General features: G+C 44.3%; 1 protein-coding gene across 8 annotated transcripts in view; it reads left to right on the top strand.

Annotated features, from left to right (window-relative positions):
- The window catches only part of TRAPPC10 (trafficking protein particle complex subunit 10), a 93,429-nt gene that overhangs the window by 16,313 nt on the left and 59,218 nt on the right, over positions 1–17,898 (top strand). For 6 of the 8 annotated variants that reach the window (XR_010121175.1, XR_010121176.1, XM_055279858.2 and 3 more), the window contains exons 2-3: positions 3,493–3,574; positions 9,155–9,290. Coding sequence is in view for 5 of the 8 variants with exons in the window: in XM_055279858.2 (XP_055135833.2) it covers positions 3,493–3,574; positions 9,155–9,290 (218 nt within the window). In the remaining 3 variants the exon portion in view is untranslated. Of the gene's footprint in view, positions 1–3,492; positions 3,575–4,393; positions 4,464–9,154; positions 9,291–17,898 lie in introns of those variants that run through there. The other 2 variants (XM_063640516.1, XM_055279863.2) reach the window with 2 other exon arrangements.

The raw sequence follows: 17,898 nt of genomic DNA, 5'->3' as shown, positions 1-17,898 counted from the left end.
TTGGCTCTTAGGAACTACCTTATTAACAACCGAGTTCTTACTGGGTTTTGCTCCTGCCTCTGTTGCCCGTGGGATTAAAATGAAAAATCAGCCTGGAAGGTGCTCTACCTTGCAGTTCAGCCCTCAGAGCTCTAGTGACTTTTCTGGGTTAGTTCAGGTAACTACAAAGTCTGTGTTGTTAATTTAATTACCTACCGTGTGAGCCAAGATTGAATTCTTTTGGGCTCTTGAACTTAAGCTGTTCACCATCTCCTTTTTTTTTTTTTTTGAGATGAAGTCTCGCTCTGTCGCCCAGGCTGTGCAGTGGCGTGATCTCGGCTCACTGCAAGTTCCGCCTCCCAGGTTCACATCATTCTCCTGCCTCAGCCTCCCAAGTAACTGGGACTATAGGCGCCCGCCACCACGCCTGGCTGATTTTTTGTATTTTTAGTAGAGATGGGGTTTCACTGTGTTAGCCAGGATGGTCTTGATTTCCTGACCTCGTGATCCGCCTGCCTCGGCCTCCCAAAATGTTTTTTTTTTTTTTTTGAGACAGAGTCTTGCCCTGTTGACAGCCTGGAGTGCAGTGTCACAATCTCGGCTCACTGCAACCTCCACCTCCTGGGTTCAAGCGATTCCCCTGCCTCAGCCTCCCGATTAGCTGGGAATACAGGCGCGCACCACCTTGCGCAGCTAATTTTTGTATTTTTAGTAGAGACGGGGTTTCACCATGTTGGCCAGGATGATCTCGATCTCTTGACCTTGTGATCCGCCCACCTCGGCCTCCCAATGTGCTGGGATTACAGGTGTGAGCCACTGCGCCCAGCTGCTCTTCACCATCTTTGAAGTGCTGGTTCTCCATACCCCATTTTCAAAGGCATCTCTAATTTTATAAGACTTGATGTGAAGATTTAAGAGTGTATTAAAATAATGGTTGTATATGCTGAGAAAATTGTGATTTTTCTTCACATTCTTAATGCAGAGCTTCAGTGGGTTAGAATTTGGCCTTCAAATCTACGTTGGGGTGCTGTCTTAGTGTGCTAGGGCTGCTGCCGCAGAGTCACACAGTCCGGGTGGCTTAGCAGAAATGCATTGTGTCACAGCTCTGGAGACCAGGTCCAGGCATCCACAGCATGGGCCTCTGTGTCCTCATGGGGCCTTCCTGCATTCCTTCTGTCTGTGTGACCAAATCTTCTCTTTACACCAGTCAGTTGGATTAGGGCCCATCCTGAAGACCTTGTTTTAACTGAGCTACCTTATCAACTTCGAAGACCGTATCTTCATATGGTTATATTCTGAGGTACTGGATTTTAGGGCTTCAACAGGTAGGTTTTTGTGGGACACAGTTCAGCCCATAACAGGTACTGAGGTCGGATGGTCACAGGTCAAATCCCTCCTTATGTCAGATGACACTTTTGCCACTGCTGGATGTGCTGATTGACCGGCCATCTTCTAGGTGAACACAGGTTAGAGAGTTAGTCCATGATGGAATGCGAGAGACATTGCTACTTGGTAGTCTCCATTTAGACAAGTCTTACTGTACGGCAGGGTTCCCGGGGAGAAGAGTTTGGAGCAGGTGTTGGAGGCAGTTCCTCTTTTACTCTGTACAGATGTTATTTGTATATGTATGTGAAGTAACTGTATTGCAAAGACAATGTGAGAGAGAGCGAGAGTGTGTGTGTATGTGTAGTTTTATATAGAAGACCAAGTGGAAGAGGAGAAAGCTTCCATTTAGTTGCTTTACTTTCCACTTAGCAAAGAGTAATGATTTTTATATATTAATCTGGGAACTGTTTAACAGGACAACAGAAATTGGCAATCAAAGTTAAGAAACCAGACGCTAACTAAAGATTTTCTTCTTTTCTTTTATTGATTTCTTTTCTTTCTTTCTTTTTTTTTTTTTTTTGAGATAGAGTTTCGCTCTCGTTGCCCAGGCTGGAGTGCAATAGTGCAATCTTGGCTCACTGCAACCTCCGCCTCCCGGTTCAAACGATTCTCCTGCCTCAGCCTCCCGAGTAGCTAGGATTACAGGCATGCGCCACCACGCCCGGCTAATTTTGTATTTTTTTAGTAGAGACAAGGTTTCTCCATGTTGGTCAGGCTGGTCTCAAACTCCCTACCTCAGGTGATCTGCCCACCTCGGCCTCCCAAAATGCTGGGATTACAGGTATGAGCCATCGCGCCTGGCCTCTTTTATTGATTTCTAAGATGACTACCAAATAAATGAACAAGATGAAAAGTGATAAGTTCAAACCTGTTGTTTTTGTGTTAACAAAATGTAGTAATAGTCGCTTTTTAACCACTACGTGCTATGCCTTGTTTGAAGTGACTGACATGTGTTGTCTCATTTAATCCTCACCAGAGCTCCTCTGGCCGAGCTCTTCTCATTTTCCCATTTCCCATGTCCCCAAGGCACAGGAAGGTTAAATGGTCTCCCCAGCTGTAGTCAGCTGGTCGGTGATGGAACTGAGATGGGGACCGGGACGTGAGGTTCCCAGCGCCTTGCCCACTCACTGTGCCATCTGCCCGGAAATGTCATTACCCTTCCTCAGTGACTTGACGTTATTATAAGAGTTTCATGAGGCTTTTTATTTTTAGGCTTTTGACAGCAAAATAAGCAGATGTGTTAATGGCGCACATCAATTCCCAATGATTTCTTAAAGATCAATATAAAAGCAGTTTGGAAAATGGTTTGGTAAAGTAAAGAGGATCCTCTGAGTATAAGAATTTTAGTCATCTATATTAAAAGGTTCTTTTTTGGCTTAAGTGTAATACAGTTATATCATCATTTTATGAGAACAAAATGGATTTTTCATTTCTATTAAAGCAAAGATAAAAGAGCTGAATTAACACTGAGCGTGCAGTGTAAAGTCGGCTGCAGCTGGACTCCTAACTCGCGTCTGCCACTGTCAGCTCTGTGCACTGAACACATTGGCCCTCAAAGCTGACTTTCCTCATCTGTGAATTGGGGTCGTGTTTGTGCCTTTCCTCCCAGGAGTTATGGGGAAGACAGAATGAGAGGGTGTCTGGCAGGTGCCTTGTGTAGTATTCGCACATGGGGAGCCACCTATAAATTTTAGCTCCTGGCATTTGGTTGAACAGTGAGTTGATTTTGGTGAAGTTTTGGTTTCTTTTTCTCCATGGATTTTGGCTGTCTGGGAGAAAGTGGAGGCTGTAGAATACAGCAAAGCTGGGTGAGGTGGAGCAGGCTCCCTCTCTCCTTAGCTTCGTGTCCTTGGGGCAAGTTCTTCACCTTGTCTGATCCTCGTTTTCCTCATGGGGAAAGTCACACCCACCCCATGGAGGTGTCACGAGGGTTCAGCTTCATCACATCTGTCCCGCACTGGGTTTTCCTGAGACTCGTTATGTAGAGGCACAGGTACAGAAGAATCTTGCGATATCGTTTTACTAAACATAAAATTACTTGAAAACACCAATTTATTAAGCTCTAGGCCCATTTTGCATGTATTCACCTAAAAATATGGTAACTGAATTTCTTTCTTCCCTTCATAGGTGCTGGAGATCAGAATTTATTTACCTCTGTTTATCCAACGCTCTCTCAGCAGCTTCCAAGAGAACCAATGGAATGGAGAAGGTATGAGCTGTGTGTTTTTTGGCTGTATCCCTCTCTTCGTTTTTTAAAATGAAGTACATGTTTTTAAATAAGTATATGTTGTTTAGACTATGTGAACAAGTGAAGTAGCACAAGTTAAAAGCCTCAGTTCTAAAGAAACAGAATGACCTCACATAATCTATGGGTCTTATTCTTTATGGAATACCATGTTTGTTTTTGTTTTTTTTTGAGACAGAGTCTTGTTCTGTCGCCCAGGCTGGAGTGCAGTAGTGCAATCTCGGCTCACTGCAACCTCCACCTCCTGGGTTCAAGCAATTCTCCTGCCTCAGCCTCCTGCGTAGCTGGGATTACAGGTGTGCGCTACTGCACCCGGCTAATTTTTGTAGTTTTAGTAGAGACAGGTTTTGCCATGTTGGCCAGGCTGGTCTCGAACTCCTGACCTCAACTGACCCGCCCTCCTCGGCCTCTCAAGGTGCTGGGATTATAGGCATGAGCCACTGTGCCCAGACTACGATGGTTTTCTTAGCGAGACGTTGGAAAGTAGAAGCAAGACAATTATTTTGAGTTAAAGACTCACTTTTACAGGAATGATCTGTGATTCTTCATGGTTAACCAGAATGTCTTAAAGGCACAGGCATTTTGCAAAGGAGACATGTACTCACTTAGACTCTACCTTAAAGCAGAAGAACTGGGCTGTATCAGCCATCTTACAAGACCCTCCCTCCACCCTGGCTTGTGTGCATTTTCCTTAAGGACAAGAAGGTAAACAGAAAGATGGTAATTAAAAATTAGGAGCGAGGTTAGATCAGCCATCACCGTTGCTCTGTTGCATGTTTACAGTTAGTCGTCTGGTGACATACTCATAGGAAATCGCTGGCTGGGAATCCTCTCCTTGGAAAACTTATTTCTGGTAAGACCAGATGTTACTTGTAAATATAAATTTGTGTATATGCAAATGTAAATTTGTAAATTTGGATTTTGTCTTGTAACATAGGTAATCTGATTTTAACCAGGGTATACAGAATTTCTTGTTGTTATTTGTGTTTATGTAATTCTGATTCTCATAGCATTATTCCTTTCTGACCACCAGTTTGTGCCTTAGTAACATGAGGGGTTAAGGTGGCTTTCTGGAGTTAACTTACCAAGGTGAATATAGTCTAATTTCTGTGCTGATTATAGTGTCTTACAAGATATGCATTTAGTTGCTAATATTTAATATAAAGAGTGTACAGAGTGTAAGAGAAAAATTGCTTAACATGTGAGGAGGCCCTCACATGTTAAGAGAGAAAAGAGTTTAGCAAATGGAGTAATCTGTAAGGGCATTCTGATAGATAAAGGGAAAAAAAAAAGTGGGTTCATGAAACAAGATAATTTTGAGAAAAAAATTAAATAGAGAAACTATGTAGGCCCGGCATGGTGGCTCACGCCTGTCATCCAGACACTTTAGGAGAGTCAGGTGGGAGGATCGCTTGAGCCCAGGAGTTCAAGACCAGCCTGAGCAACATAGTGAAACCCCTGTCTCTGTAAAGAAGAAATAAAATTAGCTGGACATGGTGGTGCACGCCTGTAGTCCTAGCCACTTGGGAGGCTGAGGTGAGAGGATCACTTGAGCCCAGGAGCTGGAGGCTACAGTGAGCTGAGATTGCACCACTGCACTCCAGCCTGGGTGACAGAGCAAGACCCTGGCTCAAAAATAAATAAAAAGAAACTGTGTAGATTTAATATTTGTATTCATCTCTTCTCCTCTCTGAAACTCCAGTAAATGGACTACATAAATACTAAACAAATAAATGGACTAAAAAAAATGGACCAAACAATTGCTAAACAAATAACCGTACATAAAGAACTAAAAAGGCAGACGTGCATAAAGACAGAGAAAGGAGGAGGCAGCGGAGGCCGGAGGATGTAGCTTTGCTTTTGGGAGAAAGAGAAACAGGTGGAGGAATTAGGAGAGAAAGCTGGGGAAGTTCAATCCCTTGTGTCTTGTGGCTCCATGAGAGGAGGGGAATTTCTGACAAGGGACAAAGTGCCAGATCTTGGAAGGCCCGGGTGAAAGCAGGGCTGGAGATGGGGGTTGGCAGAGGTGTGGACAGGGACAGTTAGACTCAGGGTCCCCACTCTTGTCTGTAGTGAAGTGATTGCTGTCATTGCCTACCCACCCCCCACCACCCCTCAGGAACCTGGAAAGTCTTTCTGTGGACAGAAGAGCTCCAGACCCTCGGATCTGAGGCGCTGCAGAAGGCAAGGGAGAAGGGCCATTCTAAAACCATTCTAAAACCAGCTGGCCTAGGTTCTGAACAGGGCACAGCTCCGCTCCGGGAACTCTGCAGCCGGATCCATGCTTCCTAGGCAAGAGAGTAGAGAACTTATCTCAGGAAAATTGGATGGCCCCAGGGAAAAGACTATGTTTTTCAGAAACGACCTTGAAATTTAGGAAAGAAATGTGTTACCTTAGGGAAGATACGTCCACCCGAAACCTCAGGATGTGTCTTTATTGGAATAAGGGTCTTCGCAGATATAGTTAAGATAAGGACCTCAATGTGAGATCATCTTCAATTAGGGTAGATCCTGAATCGAATGACAAGTGTCCTTATAAGAGGCAGAAGAGAAGACACAGACACAGGGGAGAAGACCTTGTGAAGATGGAGGTAGAGATTAGAGTGATGTGTCCATGAGCCAAAGAATGCTGAGGATGCCAGCAGCCACCAGAAGCTGGGAGAGAGGCAAGGAACCTCCCACTGCAGCCAGAGAGAACTAAGCCCACCCACACCTTGATTTCAACTTTCTGGCCTCATGAAACATGCAAGAATAAGCTAATGTCCTAAGCCTCCAAGTTTGTGGTAGTTTGTGACAGCAGCTCTGGAAACTCATGCAGGAGGGCAGGTTGAGAAGGATGGAGTAGGTACTTGCTGTAGTTTGAATGTGTCCCCAAACATTCTTGCATTGGAAACTTAATTTCTGCCCTCCTGAGTGGATTAATGTTGCTGTCACGGGAGTGGGCTCCTTATCATGTGAGTGGCTTTGTTATCAAAGTGAGCTCTCTTTGGCTCTCTGGCTCTTGCCCTGTCACCATGTGATGCCCTCTGCGGGTTTTGACATAGCAAGAAGGTCCTCACCAGATGCTGGCACCTTGATCTTGGACTTCCCAGCCTCCAGAACTGTGAGCGCAGTAACCTTCTGTTGCTTATAATTTACCCAGCCTGTGATATTCTGTTATAGCAGCAGAAAACAGACCAAGACATGGATGTGTGTGTGTTGGTGGGTGGTGAGGGGGAAGAGAGGGAGAGAGAGAAAAGCTTTTCAGTACTCTTTGTATTGAAGTACTTATCTCAGCACAGTGGCTCACACTTGTAATCCCAGCACTTTGGGAGGCCAAGGTGGGTAGATCGGAGTTTAAGACCAGCCTGGCCAACATGGTGAAACCCTGTCTCTTCTAAAAATACAAAATTAGCCAGGCATGGTGGCACACGCCTATCATCCCAACTACCTGGGAGGCTGAGGCAGGAGAATTGCTTGAACCTGGGAGGAGGAGATTGCAGTGAGCCAAGATCGCACCATTGCACTCCAGCCTGGGTGACAAGAGCAAAACAGTGGCTCAAAAAATAAAATGAAATAAAATAAAACAAAATAATTACTTTGATAAAAAGTGGAAATTTAAAATTAATTGATTGGATCTAGGAAATGAAAACAATTGAAACAAAGTTTACCAGACGCACTGAACAGCTGTATAGCTGAAAAGCAAATTAGTGAGCTGGAAAAAGTGAGCTTAGAGACTCGGGAGATCATTGCTAAAAGCAGGAGTGGGAGAGCATGGAGGAAAAGCTGGTTCTGGAGGATAAATCGAGGAGCTCCAGGATCCACCTGAGGGGCTTTTCAGAAGGAAAGTGGAGGGAACAGAGGACAGGTGACATTTGAAGAATGGTTGTCAAGTTTCTCCCAGAAGGGAGTCGGGATACTGCAGGAGCTTAGTGAATGTCAAGCAGAATGAAGAAAACAAAGCAAACAGAAAACCATGCCAGGGAATCAGAGAGAAACAGAAGATGAACCGAGTAGACAGTTTCTAACAGAACCATTTACAATGCAACATAAAATACATTTACAAACAGCCTCCCCACAGTCCTGAGGGAAAGTACCCCAGACCCTAGAATTCTTTATCATTCACAGTGTCATCAAGAGGGAAGACTGTCACAGCTTCCCACCCTGAGGGCTTTGCGTGAGCCACAGGTGCCGAGAGGTTTTTCCTCTAGGCTCCCGGGTGGCCGTGTGGGGCCTAGGATGGCCAGGAGTTCTGCCCCATCACTTCTGTGTGCAGAAAGCCATTTGTGTCTACCCCAGAGTCCCATTCACATGTGTTCATTGCTTGTCATGATATGGAGATAGGTGCGCTGAAGTGAATACAAATATTTTCAGACATCTATAAGAACAGAAACCTTGTGACCCTCTAAGTAATTTAAGGATGCATCCCAATACGAAGGCAAATGAACCCAGGGATCCAGGGTGAAAGCGACGTCTGCCAGCAACATGACATGTTTTGCTGAATTTAAGGTGTCACTTTTTAAAAAAATTAAAAATGTAAAATTTCAGATGTATGTGAAGGAGAACAGAGAGAAGGGGGGATAGACTTTAACTTTAGTCTTTGTAATAAAACCTTAAGTTACATACTGAGAATTAAAATGTGACCAACGGTAGAATAGAGATAGATGATAAGACTTTCAAACCAGCAGAGAGAAAAGATGGAAAAAGAAAACTTGATTAATCTCCCAAAGGACAGGGAAAAATAGAGCTGGCAAGTAGAAAATGCACATATTTAAGCATCAGCATAGTCACGTTAGTGATGGTTGGTTTTAAGTTATTAAACACAGCATCCTTAGATTGGATGAAAAACAAAGTCCAGCTATAACATTCAGAAGAGATGCAGCTGCTAGAAGTGAGAAGTACAGGCATGGCACAGAGATCCCTGCGGTTATGGTTCGCTGTTAGAAGCATCGTCAGGCCGTCACTGAGAGCCTTGGATGAGATGCAGGGGGCGTGTGGGATTTCTTGATGGGTTCTTTCTTCTTGGGTTGAGAATAAAGTAGAGGTTTGTACTGCTATTTTATTTGTGCTCTGCAAACAAAAATCTGTTATCTTTTCACCAAATAACTTTGTTTCTTGGATAAAATACAAGTTTTTCCAAAAATATGAATGCAACCCTAAAGCTTTCATAAGTTAAAACTGCACTTTGGACATTTGGGACACACTTTTCTTCTTTTATAGTGACATAATTGTAGATTCCGTTACACTGAAACCCGTTGAGTCTCTAGTGGCCCTGGTTAAATGCAGTACTTGGAAGAATGTATTACTGTGCCTGTGTCCTTGAGGAAAATGAAAGATTTTGTACTTGAGAAAAATGAAGGAAGGTGGAGCTTTGACCTGTACATGTGAACTGTGTTTAAAATAATTCATAGAATGTTTTTGAGCAGAATAGCATAGTTATGATTTGGGGTTAATATATATGCTCTGAACTCATGGATACGATTACATTATTTGTTGTTCTGTTTCCCCTCTTCTGATGAATGTTGTTTAGTTGTTTTCTCAGTGACTTCAAACAATTGTTTACAGGTCCTATGGCCGGGCTCCGAAGATGATTCACCTAGAGTCTAACTTTGTTCAATTCAAAGAGGAGCTGCTGCCCAAAGAAGGAAACAAAGCTCTGCTCACGTTTCCCTTCCTCCATATTTACTGGACAGAGTGCTGTGTGAGTACCCGTGAGGGAGGAGGACGCGCCGTGGGATGGGGTGGAAAATGCGTGGAGAGTGCTGCGTGGGTACCCGTGAGGGAGGAGGACGCGCCGTGGGATGGGGTGGAAAATGCGTGGAGAGTGCTGCGTGGGTACCCGTGAGGGAGGAGGACGCGCCGTGGGATGGGGTGGAAAATGCGTGGGTCTAGGCTTTGTTGAGGCAGCTGTAATTTTTCAAATTTACTTTTTAACATACTCGTTATGGGTTGTCCCTTCATTCCTTGGCCAAGTGCGGGACTTGCTGTTGCGTGTTTGTGCCCTGGTCTGGTGTGCTGTGCTCACTGTGGCCCCGAGCGCAGTCCTGTTCCCATGTCTCCAGTCTTGTGAGCTGTCTCACTGTGCCGCATGGCTGCCAGCCTTAATCTGAGCTGTGTTTGATCATGACTTTCTGCTTTGTTTTCATGACCCCCGTGTTCCCATCGTGGCTCCATTGTCCTTGGTCATCTGTTGTTTCTTCTGCTTGTTTGTGACCCCACTGAGGCTAAGACCATGTCCTTCCTCCCTATTGCCGTGCCTGGGCAGGAGGCACCCCGTGACTCTCCGTGGAACGAGTGGGCCTCAGCCCTGTGGCCGCCATAGCTTTCACTTGTATTTTCCAGTTGCGTATTCATGAATCCAGAAAGAACCTTTTCATTCTTGACACACTTCTTCTGTTGTGAACTAATAGAAAATTCTATGCGGCATTTCTTCCTGTATTTTGACTCAAATAAAGCAAGATTTAGCAGAATAGAAAGTACATAGATTATTACACACTGTGACATTGTAGCCTAAACCTGAGGCACAGAGGTAGTTGGTGATTTTAATGAGACAGGAGCTGTAAGTCTGCACCTGGTTTTCCTCAGACTTCACCTCATGCACCCTTTCTCTGCTGACTTTGCTCCGCCTCCTTTCCCAGGGGCTCCACACAGCGAGTGAGGACACACGTAGGAGTTTTCTGCCAGGGAAGCCTCTGCCCAAGACTCTGTGCCCAGGGTTTTCACCATGCTGCTCCGCAGGCCCCCCCTGCCTGGCGTGCCTGAGAAGGACACTGTCCCTGGCCTGCTGTGCCAGCTCTTCTCCCCATAACCCCGGTTGTAATGTTCGATTTGATCACTCCTTCCAGGAGTTGTCCGGTTTCTCCCTGGTGTGGGGCTGTTGTCCCCTTGCGATCAGTAATCTAACTCTGGGGAGCCACTGTGAGACGACATGAGTGTCCTGCCCCTCACCCAGTGGTGATTCTTTCCTGAGCCAGTCTTTACTAAGGGTGCTAACCTTTCCACCCACCTCCGTCAGCCCATCCCCTATTCTGGGGAGCGCCCCCAGAGCCTTCTGTTCAGGCAGTGGTTAGAGTCAGTCACCTTTACTGATGCTCAGGTTGTCCCAGATTTGGCCATCGAGAGTCACTTCACACTGGCCCCTGTGTTCTTTTGAGCATTTTCTAATCATTTGTGGCATACCAAGATGTTTTAGGTTCTGGGAGCTCGTTGCCCTTGTGCTGGAGTCAGCCGCGTCTCCGTGGAGCCCTGGTTCCTCTGGCAGCAAGTGTGCTTGCTGCCATTGGGGCGTTGCTGCCTCTCCACCCTTTCAGCAGACAGAGCTGATAGGGATGTGCCTTAGACGTCATGAACTGGGCCGGGCATGGTGGCTCACGCTTGTAATCCCAGCACTTTGGGAGGCCCAGGTGGGTGGGTCACGAGGTCAGGAGTTTGAGACCAGCCTGGCCAAGATGGTGAAACCCCGTCTCTACTAAAAATACAAAAATTAGCTGGGCGTGGTGGCACATGCCTGTAATCCCAGCTACTCAGGAGGCTGAGGCAGGAGAATTGCTTAAACCTGGGAGGTGGAGGTTGCAGTGAGCCGAGATCGTGCTACTGCACTCTAGTCTGGGAGACAGAGCAAGACTCTTGTCTCAAAAGAAAAAAAATCATGAACTGATACTGATGCGTCCAATTTTATAACCTGGAGGGCTCCTTCTTGCCTCTCATTTATTTCTGCTCTCACCAACATCAACACATCTCTGTATTTGCTCAGTGCTACAATGTGTATAAAATAGTTTCAGGATTGCTACACCTACGCGCAACTAGGAGCAAACCTACTGAGAACAGCTCCAAATTTGCAACTAAACTTTTCCTTTTGGACAGTATGTATCATAGTGTTTATTAATGTCTCCTTCAGCTTCATCCTTTTCAGGGTTTTTGTAGTTACTCTTGCGTGTTTAATTTAGGTATTTTTGTTGTGATCAAACTAAGTTTATAAATTCCCATATGCAGAACTAACATCTTGATAACGTTGAGACATACTCAAGAGCAAGGGCTGCCTTTCCTTTTGTGCAAGTCTACTTCTGTGTTTTACACTTTATTTTATTAGAGATTTTTTAAAATTCTCTCTTTTTTTTTTTTTTTTTTTTTAAGACAGGGTCTTGTTCTGTCACTCAGGCCAGAGTGCAGTGGTGGGTTCTTAGGTCACTGCAACCTCAACCTCCTGGGCTCAAGTGATTGTCCTACCTCAGCCTCTTGATTGAGTTGAGACCACAGGCGTGTGCCACCATGCCCAGCTAATTTTTTTGTATTTTTTTGTAGAGATAGGGTTTTGCCATGTTGGACAGGCTGGTCTTGAATTCCTAGGTTCAAGGGATCCACCTGCCTCCACCTCCCAAAGTTCTGGGATTACAGATGTGAGCCACAGTGCCTTACAGGGTCTTGCTCTGTCACCCAGGCTGGAGTGCTGGAGTGCAGTGGTGCAATCTTGGTTCACTGCAACCTCCGCCCCTCTAGGCTGACGCCATCCTCCCACCTCAGCCTCCTAAGTATCTGGGACCACGCCTGGCTTTTTTTTTTTTTTTTTTTTTTTTTGGTATTTTTAGTAGAGATGGGATCTTACCATGTTGCCCAGGCTGATCTCAAACTCCTGGCCCCAAGTGATCCTCCTGCCTCGGTCCCCTGAAGTGCTAGGACTACAGGTGTGAGCCACTGCGCCCAGCCGCCATAGTTCAATATTGAACTATATTTGCATTGCTGGTATAAATCCCACTTAGTCATAGTATTATTTTCTTAATGTGGTATTGGAGTCCATCACTTCAGTTTTATTTAGGAGTTTTTGCATCTATAATTCACAAGTGGTTGATCGGTAACTTTTGTTTTATGCTCTTTTTATGAGGTTTAGGTATTGATGTTCTGCGTAATTCATTAAAATAATTTGGAAGTTTTTACTTACTTTCTGTTTCCGAAGTCATTTATGTAGCACTGGAGCTACCTGGTCTCTAAGGTTTGATGGGATTTTGGGAAACTAGCTGGGCCAGGTACTTTTTTGTAACTCTTCAATGGAAATTGGTCTGTTTTCAGCCATTTGCTAATTTTGATAAACTACATTTTCTTGGAAATTATGTATTTCGGTTAAGTTGTAAAACTTACTTTCATTGAAGTATATGAAGTGGTCTTTCTTTACTTTTTTTTTTTTTTTTTTGAGATGGAGTTTCACTCTTCTTGCCCAGGCTGGAGTGCAGTGGTACAATCTTGGCTCACTGCAACCTCTGCCTCTTGGGTGCAAGCGGTTCTCCTGCCTCAGCCTCCCGAGTAGCTGGGATTACAGGCATGCGCCACCACACCCTGCTAATTTTGTAGTTTGGAGACGGGGGTTTCTCCATGTTGGTCAGGCTGGTCTCAAACTCCCGACCTCAGGTGATCTGCCTGCCTCAGCCTCTCAAAGTTCTGGGATTACAGGCGTGAGCCACCACGCCCAGCTTTTTTGACTTTTAAAATGTGCTGTCAGTGGCCGGGCGTGGTGGCTCACGCCTGTAATCCCAGCACTTTGGGAGGCCGAGGAGGGCGGATCACGAGGTCAGGAGATCGAGACCATTCTGGCTAACACGGTGAAACCCCAGCTCTACTAAAAATACAAAAAAATTAGCCAGGCGTGGTGGCGGGCACCTGTAGTCTCACCTACTCGGGAGGCTGAGACAGGAGAATGGCGTGAACCCGGGAGGCGGAGCTTGCAGTGAGCCAAGATCGCGCCACTGCACTTCAGCCTGGGCGATAGAGTGAGACTCCGTCTCAAAAAAAAAAAAAAAAATGTGCTGTCAGTAATTATTTTCCCATCATTATTTATTTATTATTATTATTTTATGAGACGGACTCTCGCTCTGTCACTCAGGCTGTAGTGCAGTGGCACATTCTCGAGTCACTGCAACCTCTGCCTCCCAGGTCCAAGTGATTCTTCTGCCTCAGCCTCCCACTAGCTGGGGTTACAGGCGCCTGCCACCATGCCTGGCTAATTTTTGTATTTTTAGTAGGGATGGGGTTTCACCATGTTGGCCAGGCTGGTCTCAAACTCCTGACCTCAGGCGATCTCCCAAAGTGCTGGGATTACAGGCAGGAACCACAGCGCCCAGCCCCCATCATTATTTCTTATTTTGTATATTTGTGCTTTCTCTCTTTCTTCCTTGATTAAATTAGCTAGTTCGACTTTTTCCCTCCAGAGAACCAGGATTTTAATGTATTTATCTGATTTATCGTTAGTCTGTTTTCTACTCAAGTTTCTACTTTCATTTTTATTATTTTCTTCTTTTTGTTTTCTTATGGTTTACTTTGTTCATTTTTTAGATTTCGGGAGTTTGAAATGCATTTATTTTCATTCTTAAATTTTTATTGCTATAGATCTTTAAAGTTAGGAATTTTTCTCTAGTTAATACTTTAAATATATCCCATTGTTTTATCATTATTTTTCAGAAATTCTCTATTTTTGATTTGTATTTCACCCTTTCATTAAATAGTTGTTTAACAGAAAGCTTTTTAGCTTACAGAAAAAAAAAAGATTAAAAAAGTTTTGTTTAGAAATTTCTAGCTTTATTGCATTGTGTTCAGAAAGTGTTTATATTTTTGCTTTACAAAACTTATTTTTAAAATTTTATGAACCTGACTATTGTGTGACCCAATAAATGATGAGTTTTTTTGGACATTTCATGTGTGTTTGAGAATGTATTTTCTGTTTCCAGATTGTAATGTTAAATATCCATAAGACCTATCTTACTGCTTGTGTTGTTTAGGTCATTTATATTTTGAATTTTGTCCATTTGACCTATCTTTAACTGACAGTGGTATGGTAAAGTCTTCTGTTAGTGGTGTGTTTCTGTTTCTCTTGCATCTCCTATAGTTTCTGTTTTGTATAGGTGGTTGATGTATTATTTGGTGCTTAGGTGTTTACAACTTACAGTTTTTTTTTTTTTTTTTTTTTTGAGACAGAGTGTCGCTCTGTCGCCCGGGCTGGAGTGCAGTGGCGCAATCTCGGCTCACTGCAAGCTCCGCCTCCCGGGTTCACGCCATTCTCCTGCCTCAGCCTCCGAGTAGCTGGGACTACAGGCGCCCGCCACCGCGCCCGGCTAATTTTTTGTATTTTTTAGTAGAGACGGGGTTTCACTGTGGTCTCGATCTCCTGACCTCGTGATCCGCCCGCCTCGGCCTCCCAAAGTGCTGGGATTACAAGCGTGAGCCACCGCGCCCGGCCACAACTTAACAGTTTTTATGGAGTGAAATATGTCATTTACAGAATGGCTTCTAGGCAGTGTATCTTGCTTAGGGAGGCCTTGTCTGTCTGAAGAGAACTGATTTTCTGTATTTTAATAATTTTGTAATTTATGTCTTATATTGGGACCTGTATAGCTTCAAATTATTTATATATATTAGGAGCTGTGGGAGTTGAGGGTCTAATTTTACTCTCTGAATGCATAGCAGATTGGCCTAACACCATTTCATAATAGTGTGCCTTTTCTCCACTTACTGGGAATGTCATCTTTATTTAAACCAACATCCTGTATGCACAATATTCTAGACACTTTGGTTCTATTGATCATTGTCTATCCTGTGCCAGAATCAGACTTTTAATTATTACGCTTTTTTTTTTTTTTTTTTGAGATGGAGTCTTGCCGGGTTTCCCAGGCTAGAGTGCAGTGGCTTGATCTTGGCTCACTGCAACCTTTACCTCCCGGGTTCAAGTGATTCTTCTGTCCCAGTCTCCTAAGTAGCTGGGACTACAGGTGCCCACCATCACCCCCGGCTAATTTTTGTATTATTAGCGGAGACGGGGTTTCACCATATTGGCCAGGCTGGTCTCAAATCCTGACCTCGTGATCCACCTGCCTCGGCATCCCAAAGTGCTGGGATTGCAGGCGTGAGCCACTGTGCCTGGCCTATTACACTTTTATAATATGTATCAATATCTTTCTTTTAAAATAAACCTTGTGGCCGTCTATATTTTCCCTTCCACATGTCGAGTGTCCAAATTCATTTTCTGAAGATGGCTATAGCAGCATACCCATCCCACGTGCTCCTCTCTATGTGACAGTGACTTTCCCTTGTTGAAAGGCTGGGCCTGTGTTTCCTCCAGTTGAATCTGGGTGGGCCTCTGACTGTGGCAGAAGCAACACTGTGATACTTGAGAGGAAGTCCTAAAAGATAACGTGCCTTCTGCTGGATTCTCTCGGGGTGCTTGTTCTTAGATCCCAGCCACCATGCTGTGGGGAAGCCAAGCAGCCTCGTGGGAAGGCCACTCGTAGGTGGTCAGCCTGCCCCAGCTGAGTCCCACTGTGTGTTTTAGCTCCCAGCCTCAACACGCTGCTACCAGGTGGAGCAGAGACCTTGGTTGCCACCAAATTCTCTCTAGGTTGTAGATCCGTGAGCAAAAGAAAGTTTTACACCACTATAGCTTGGAGTGGACTGTTACACAGCAATAGATAACTGGAATATCAGTCGAAAAAGAGAAGGCTGGAGGCATTTTGATTGGGATTGCCTTGAATAAGTTGTTAATTCATTTGAGAAGAATTTTAATCATGAGTCTTCTTGAATCAGGGAATGTGGTATGTATGTTTTTCCATTCTTTATGTCTTTTTTCTGCCCTTATTTTTCATAAAAGTTTTACGTTTTTATTGTTAGCTTTAGCTTTTGTGGCCATTTTGAATGAGACTTTTTTTTCCTTAAAATTACATTCTAATAGCCTTTTTTTCCCCGAATCTTGATTATCGTCTATTTAAAAAAAGGAGTAAGTTGATAATATTTAGGATTTTAGATTTAAAAGTAAAACTCTTTGTTACGTTGAGTAGTTGCTTTAGGATTTATAGAGTACATCTGTAACAGCATAATTCTTCCTTCAAGTAATATTAATTCTATTACTCGACGCATGATAGAAGAACTTTGTATCGTTGACTTCTGTTTTCTCCCTCCCAGCCTTTGCCATTGTTGTCATACATTTTCTGTATGTGTTAAAACCCCATAGTACATTGTTACTGTTTTTTGCCTTAAACAGTTATGCCTTGGAGAGATTAAAATAGAAAATCATGTCTTTTTTTTTTTTTTGAGATAGAGTTTCGCTCTGTTGCCCAGGCTGGAGTGCAATGGGGTGATCTCAGCTCACTGCAACCTCCGCCTCCCAGGTTCAATTGATACTCCTGCCTCAGCCTCTGAAGTAGCTGAGATTATAGGCGTCTGCCACCACGCCCGGCTAATTTTTTGTATTTTTAGTAGAGATGGGGTTTCTGCCATGTTGGCCAGGCCAGTCTTGAACTCCTGACCGCAGGTGATCTGCCCACCTGGGCCTCCTAAAGTGCTGGGATTACAGGTGTGAGCCACTGCACATATTTACCCACCCAGTTTCCATTTCCATTGCTGTCTGTTCCTTTTCTTTAAAATCCCTCCACCTCCCGGGTTCAAGCGATTCTCCTGCCTCAGCCTCCTGAGTAGCTGGGATTACAGGTGCACACCACCACGCCCAGCTCATTTTTGTATTTTTAGTAGAAACGGGGTTTCACCATGTTGGTCAGGCTGGTCTCGAACTCCTGACCTGGTGATCCGCCCGCCTCTGCCTCCCAAAGTGCTGGGATTACAGGCGTGAGCCACCGTGCCCAGCCTTTGTTGCTGTCTCTTCCTTTGTGCACATCCAGATTTTCATCTGGTCTGGATTTCCTTCTGACCGAAGGATTTCTGTAACCTTGCTTGTAGTGCAGGTCTGTTACGGTAAGCTCTTTCGGTTTTTATATATTGGGAAAGTCTATTTTGCCTTAATTTTTGAAAAATATTTTCACTCGTTAGGGAATTCTAGGTTGACAATTTTTTTTAAAGATGTTTCATCTCTTTTGGGTTCCATTGTTTCCCATGGGAAATCTTTCATTATTATTTTTGTTATTTTTTACATAAAGTGGCTTTTTTTCTTTGCATTTTAAGATTTTTTCTTTCTTTTTTTTTTTTTTGAGACAAGAGTCTCGCAGGATTTCCCAGGCTGGAGTGCAGTGGAGCAATCTCGGCTCACTGCAGCCTCTGCCTCCCGGGTTCAAGCGATTCTTCTGCCTCAGCCTCCTGAATAGCTGGGATTATGGGTGCCCGCCACCATGCCCAGCTAATTTTTTTGTATTTTTAGTAGTAGAGACGGAGTTTAACCGTGTTGGCCAGGCTAGTCTCGAACTCCTGACCTTGTGATTCGCCCACCTCGGCCTCCCAAAGTGCTGGGATTACAGGCGTGAGCCACTGCGCTGGGCCAAGATTTTTTTCTTTATATTGGTTTTTAACAGTTTGATTATGGTATGCTTTGTTGTAGATTTCTTCAT

Source organism: Symphalangus syndactylus, chromosome 5, assembly GCF_028878055.3.
Source record: "Symphalangus syndactylus isolate Jambi chromosome 5, NHGRI_mSymSyn1-v2.1_pri, whole genome shotgun sequence".
Classification (NCBI taxonomy): Eukaryota; Metazoa; Chordata; class Mammalia; order Primates; family Hylobatidae; genus Symphalangus; species Symphalangus syndactylus.
This window is presented reverse-complemented; position numbering and strand designations above follow the sequence as displayed.